At 50.2% G+C, this 6,822-nt stretch overlaps 1 protein-coding gene across 1 annotated transcript in view; it reads left to right on the forward strand.

The window, feature by feature from the left end:
- The window catches only part of grin2ca (glutamate receptor, ionotropic, N-methyl D-aspartate 2Ca), a 57,629-nt gene extending 51,696 nt beyond the window's left edge, over nt 1-5,933 (forward strand). Inside the window, exons 10-13 of the mRNA XM_068578222.1 lie at nt 369-529; nt 626-813; nt 2,411-2,643; nt 3,577-5,933. Coding sequence (XP_068434323.1) covers nt 369-529; nt 626-813; nt 2,411-2,643; nt 3,577-5,208 — 2,214 coding nt within the window. The 3' untranslated portion in view covers nt 5,209-5,933. The remainder of the gene's footprint in view (nt 1-368; nt 530-625; nt 814-2,410; nt 2,644-3,576) is intronic.
- Nucleotides 5,934-6,822: the final 889 nt, after the last annotated feature.

Below are 6,822 nucleotides of genomic sequence, written 5' to 3' on the forward strand. Positions count from 1 at the left end.
GTCTGGTCTTTGAATCGTAGCGTCAGATGTGTGAATTAATAGAGCAAGAGGCCGGCAGGAAAACTAACACAGAAGCACTTGGGAGTCGAGGCAGACGTCCCAGAAATAGCAAAGAGGCGAGTGTCATTGTATTAATATCTTTTAGAGCTTCTTTTTTTTCCTCCATCGGGGGCCTTGAAGCTTTTCTGGTGCTTGTAAATGACAGAAAAATGCGGCGTAACGAAGCCTCGACTCAACCGTCTGCTTGATGGAACAAACTCAATTTGATTATGTCTTCAAAAAACCCCGTGTGCGATCCATCAATATCACGGATCGTTCATGTCACCATCAATCCTCCCTCCCTCCCCCTTCTGCTTCTCGCTCGACAGTTTCAAAAGCCGCAGGAGCAGTACCCTCCGTTCCGCTTTGGTACGGTCCCAAACGGCAGCACGGAGCGCAACATAAGGAGTAACTACCCCGAGATGCACTCCCACATGGTCAAATACAACCAGAAGGGAGTGGAGGATGCCCTCAACAGCCTCAAAACAGCGTAGGTGTCAGCCAAGGCTTGTAAAAAAAAATACAACATACATCCAGTGAGGAAGCCGAGCGGTAACATGAAGCTCATTTCTCTTTATCCCGCTAGGAAACTGGATGCCTTCATCTACGACGCCGCGGTGCTGAACTACATGGCTGGCAAAGACGAGGGCTGCAAGCTGGTGACCATTGGCAGCGGGAAAGTGTTCGCCACGACCGGCTACGGCATCGCCCTGCAGAAGGACTCGCGCTGGAAACGCCTCATCGACCTGGCCTTGCTCCAGTTCCTGGCCGACGGTGAAATCCTTTTTATTCACATTTATTGACATTAATGCACTTTTTTGTGGATTTTCTTGGACGGATAGCTGAGCCTCGTTAAGCGATCGTTTACCTCGTTAACCGACGGGGTCAGCGCCGCGCCTAACGAGCTGCAACGATAACCCGAGAACAAACAGGCCGAATCCATCTTTTATCACCAGCTGCGAGCGACTGCGTCCTCGTGGTTATTAATTATGATGAAGTATATCACTCCCCCCCTTCTTTTCATTCAACAACAGAGCAACGGCAAGAGTGCTTCAGATGGACCACCGCTGTTCCTCGTTACGCATTTTAAACAGCTATGAAGTTAATTATGTACATCTCCAAGTGCTATAATAACTGTCCATGACCTTGAATGAATGGAGAAGAAAGGAAGAAACAATCCATATCTTCCTGTAATGGTACAATAAAAGCTTCCATACATGTAAAAAAAAGACCAAAAGACCAAGAATGCAACAAGAGGAAAAATGGGAATAATTATAGGGTATAAAATATTATTATAGTAACGACTCAACCAAATGAGAGAAGCGGCATGAATGTCGTTGAGATGATTGAAAATGTGAGGATGATTCTGCCGACCGAAGCTCCTCTGGAAGCTGAAAGCCTGCAGCGGGAGCCTGGTCGTCTCCTGCAGGAATATGCAATAGATGGTAATAATCCAGCACATTGCATAATATATCAAAACTGAGAGGCCACACACACAATGCTTTACTTCTCACAGAGACTATCAGCAGCAAAATCATGTGATTAAGACTGAACCCCAATTTTTGGCGACAAAGAAGACAATATTTATTATTAGCATGGTCAGATTATTACCTGTCATACAGTGATTTAATAACTAAGCACATCATCAGGAGCTTTATTAACACTGAAAAATGAAGCGCCGTAACTGAAGTGCATTCTCCCTAATGTCCACCAGGGGGCGACTCCTCTGGTTGTATAGAAGTCTATGCTTCATGTGTTAAAGCTGCATTCTCTCTCCTGACCACCAGGAGGCGACTCCTGTGGTTGTATAGAAGTCTATATTTCATGTGTTAAAGCTGCATTCTCTCTCCTGACCACCAGGAGGCGACTCCTGTGGTTGTATAGAAGTCTATATTTCATGTGTTAAAGCTGCATTCTCTCCTGACCACCAGGGGGCGACTCCTCTGGTTGTATAGAAGTCTATGCTTCATGTGTTAAAGCTGCATTCTCTCTCCTGACCACCAGGGGGCGACTCCTCTGGTTGTATAGAAGTCTATGCTTCATGTGTTAAAGCTGCATTCTCTCTCCTGACCACCAGGGGGCGACTCCTCTGGTTGTATAGAGGTCAATGCTGCATCCTCTCTCCATCCTGAACCCCTTTAAAAGCCAGTCAGAATTGGTTTTGCGTTCACTAAATCACAAACAGAAGAAGTGTGCGACCTTGTACAGTTGAACCCTGGAGTGCTGGTTCTATGAGGACATTTCATTATCCCATGCAAATGAATTTCACGCGAGGCCCTGAGGCCGTTTCATTACTCTCTTAAGCCCCCCCAGAATAATACAAGTGTTATGCAAAATAATTGTGTTTTTTGTTCTTTCTTTTCCCCCACAGGTGACACACAGAAGCTGCAGACCGTCTGGCTCACGGGCATCTGCCGCAACGAGAAGAAAGAGGTGATGAGCAGCAAGCTGGACATCGACAACATGGCGGGCGTCTTCTACATGCTGCTCGTGGCCATGGGCCTCAGCCTGCTGGTGTTCGCGTGGGAGCACATGCTCTACTGGAAGCTACGCCATTCGGTCCGCAAAGCGGAGCGCCTCAACTTCCTGCTCGCCATCAGCAGGGTGAGTCGCTCTTTTACGGGCGAGATGCTGCAGGACGAGGTCGTGCAAAGTGGCACTGAGATGTCACTTTATGTGACGGACCTTGCCGCGAGGTTGTGAAGCCGGCTGCCTCACGCTGAGGTTGTCCTTCAAGACAGAGGGTTTAGACATATTGGCAATGCAGCAAGTCAAATAAGTACATGGGAAGTCGTAGGTCAAGGGCAGCGACGATAAAAAAAAAGATAATAAAATCTCAAGGAGTTGAAAGCACAAAGGGACTTCGTGGATCACCTGCTGAAATGTTTTGCCGGCCGTGATCCCTGAGAGATTGAATTTAAATTGCCCCATTAAAAGAAACCTTCATCTGCGTGTCGACAGTCGTCAGTAGCTGAGATGAGGTATTCCCGACAGATGCTTTGAGAGTCAAATAACGGCAACAAGTGCACCATCAGCGACTCACTCAGGGCTGAAAAGCATGTTTTCTTTAAACAATCGCCCCGAATAAACCAGATAAGTGAACCTGTGAAGCCGCGACGGACTCTGAGAGCAACAATCTGAGAGCAACAATCTGAGAGCAACAACCACGTGACGGAGATTTTGTGAAAGGCTGTTGAGCTCCGAGAGGAGAGGCTCTGATTCAATACATGGAGTGCATATAAAGCTCCATTGGTAACACTTTAAAATTGTAGAAATGTTGGATATATAGATTCCAAAGTCTTCAAAAAACTTAACTTTCTGTTTTCATCATTTTTGGCATTATAACTGTTATTCTGCACACACAAGACTCCCGAGTTCTCTCTGCTTCTTGCCACGATTGTTCTGCTTTCCACAGAGGTGCAAAACGTTTTCATGTCCAAGGCCACAGAGACTAAAAATGATGCCCAAAAAAAGAATCGCCCTGAAAAGCTGCTTCAGGGGTCCAGATCCTAATTTCCCCCATTTGTCTCCCTGCAGGGCATCTACAGCTGCTTCAACGGAGTGGAGCACACGGACCACAGCGGCAGCATGCCGAGTCCGGACGTCACCGCCAACTACACGCAAGCCAACATGCTCAAGATGCTGAAGACGGCCAAGGACATGGTGTCCTCCGCCCGGGTGGAGAACTCTCTGGACAACGCCACCAAGACGATAGAGAGCTGGAGCCGGCGGGGGGTCGACACTCGCGTCGGCCTGCCGCCGCCGCGAGTGTCGACCACGGACATGGCCCACGGCCGCTTGCCCTACATCTCCAGCATCTCGGACAACCACTCGCCGTTCCCCCAGAGGGCGCTGACGCCCACCTTCCCGCTCCACTACGGCGACGGCGGCATCCAGCCGCTCCTGGAGAAGCCCCGCGTGGTGACCCGGCCGGCGCCGCTGCGCTACACGCTGCCCGCCCGCAACGGCCAGCAGCTCCTCTTGGAGAGGACTCTGCCCATCTCCAGCCTCAGCAGTCCTCACATCGCCATGCGGGACCCGGTTCCCTCCGGCGCCGGCGCCGCCTCCAACCCCCACCACGGCAGCAGGCTGTATGTGGAGAACCCGGCCCGGCACCCGACGTCCCCGTTCGTTTCTTACAGGGAGTTCCAGGTGCCCGACATCTACGTGGAGCACAAGGCGCCGCTGAGGAGGAAGTTCAGCTACCCGCCTGACTGCGTCGGCCGGAGGCGGCGCTCCCACAGCTACGTGTTCGACGCCACGGACCCCAGGGTGAGGGTCGACTACGACGAAGCACGACCCTGCCTCGCCGAGCTGAGGGCCAACCACCTCCTGAACAACCACGCCCCCGCGCCGCCGGGACACTACCAGGGCGGCGGCGGCTCCGCGGGCTGCAACTCCTGCATGAAGTCCTACCTGGAGCCCGAGATGGACGACGTACCGCTCCTGGGGAAGGACAAGCTCAACCGGCGCGCCTCGTTCCTCAAGGCCACGTGGGGCAACGACAGGATCCACCAGGTGGACGAAACGAAGCCCTCCGGCTCCGCGTCCTCCGGCCGCGCGGACATGCCCGACCTGTTCCCCCGGGTGGTCGTGGCCAACCCGAAGCCCGGCAAGCTGTACGGCAGCCTGGGGCACAACCTGTCCTGCTACCCGTTGTCCGCCGAGCCCGCGTACTTGGACCCGGCCCACATGGGCTCCTACCCGTACAAGCAGAAGCTCAAGTACTCCGACTCCACCCGGCTGCCCTCGTACAGGGAAGCCATCCTGCAGAACGCCGCCGCCCTGCGCCGCTCCTCCTCCTCCACGGTGGTGCACAGACACTACTCCGCCTACCTGAACTCCTACACGGACCTGCCGGTGTACGTGGGGCCGCTGGCCCAGAGGCCCTCCCACTTCTACGGCAGCTCCAAGGACATGTGCCGCTTGTTCCCCTGCGCCAGCAGCCACTGCGGCGTGGACAACGCGGCCGGGCTGCCGCGCCCGGGCGACCGGCAGCAGGTGGTTTACCACAACAACATGTTCGGGGCCTACGACGGCGCCGGGACCAGGGACGACCCGGGGTCCGGGAGCAGAGAGCGGAGGCAGGTGTTGGTGGCGCGCAGAGTCAACAGTCCCTATGTGCCAAAGCCCTGGGGCCGGGTCTCCAGCCTGGAGTCCGAGGTCTGAGCCCCCTCCGTCCTCACTGGACCTCCACCCGGCTCTCAAACTGTGGCGGTGCGGTGGGGGTTCCTCCACCTTCAGCCTCCGGTTAAAGCAAAAATTATAAACTCTACACCAATAGTGTATTTGAGAGCGTTGACTCTCAATCACCAGTGCAATAATGACTTTAGGGCAACGGAGAAGAAACACTGACGAGCAAAAAATTACTGCTGGGACTTTGTAAGCCAAAAAAAAAAATACTAAAAATTAAAAAGGCAATGTTGAAAAGTATTTAATACGTAAGAATTTAACCTGTTGATTGTTTATTTAAAGGATTTTTAAATGCTGTGTTGCTATGTGGAAGATGTATGGGAGACAATATACTGTAGCCTCTCAATCTGACCAAGACTTGAGACATTAATCTTTTTTTTTTTGTTCTCATCTTTTTTTTTTGTCGTCAAATAATTTCGGCGCCCCGAACGTTTCAATTGAGAGATAAATTATTGGGATGATTTGTGTGATCGAAACCACCGTTCATGTCGTTTTTGAGAGTTTTCTAATCAAAGTCCACAACCACTGAGGAAAAAAAGAGAATAAAATTGGGGGGGAAACCATCCAAAAGTATCACGTGTATCCCCATTGTCACGCTACCCTTTAATAATAAAGAACGAGGTCATCTCAAGGGCCTTTTTGGAATCGTCTGTCATCTCAATCTATATGTTAAACACGCTCTCACGTCGCACAGTGACACATAATGACACACAATCTGTTATTTCACAGCGAGGACGACTGCGTGAACACGGTTTATGTCCTCGGGGTCGACGTCCAGACCTTTGGCTCTGCGCTCCGGCAAAGTGAAGGAAACGGACTCTATTGAAGTGAAGCAACCAATCCACTTGATATGCAGCCATGTGGGGCTATAGGCTGCAGACGATTATTAAGTTATGCATGTTATAATCACAAAAAAACACCCCATGGTTTGAATCAGATAAGCTGTTTTATGACATATGATGTGCTGCGACCAATTAAATTAAACTTTATTATGTATAACTATAGGTATTGTTCCAAAAATACAGAACCATAGCTATGTGGCAACGCTAATGTGAAATCCCTGTAGCTAACACGGGTCGTTACCTTTCGCCTCAGGGCTGTTTACTAAACAACAACGACAACAAACTGGAGGAGAAAACAATGCAAAGCCAATGCGGCTTGTAAAACTCATCATAATTGATCACAGATCAAAAAAACCCAACGACAAAATTTCACAAACTAAGAATTGACGGCACTGGAAATCTGTACTGGAAAGATTAAAAAATGTCTCCTTTTGTTTTTAAAGGTCTTCCAGGAGCTTGTTTACCTGCTACTGCTATATATATATATATATATATATATATATATACATATATATCGTCTATAGCACCTCCATTTCCTCTGTGCATGGCATGGATTGTCAGACATTAGTAGTCTGATTTCATTTTACCTCATTTTATCACTTTTTCAACTCCGTACTGAAAAACCTCCAAAGTAAAATATGGAATTGGGACTCTATAAATATTCCGAGGAGGAGGAGGTCAGCGCGAGCAGCGAGGTATTCTCCGCCGCTGAACTGGGTCATCGACGGTCACAGTGTACGCGGAAGAA

The sequence above is a fragment of the Clinocottus analis genome, unplaced genomic scaffold (genome assembly GCF_023055335.1).
Source record: "Clinocottus analis isolate CAN_PGR_092001 unplaced genomic scaffold, fCliAna1.0.p SCAF_16, whole genome shotgun sequence".
NCBI lineage: Eukaryota > Metazoa > Chordata > Actinopteri > Perciformes > Cottidae > Clinocottus > Clinocottus analis.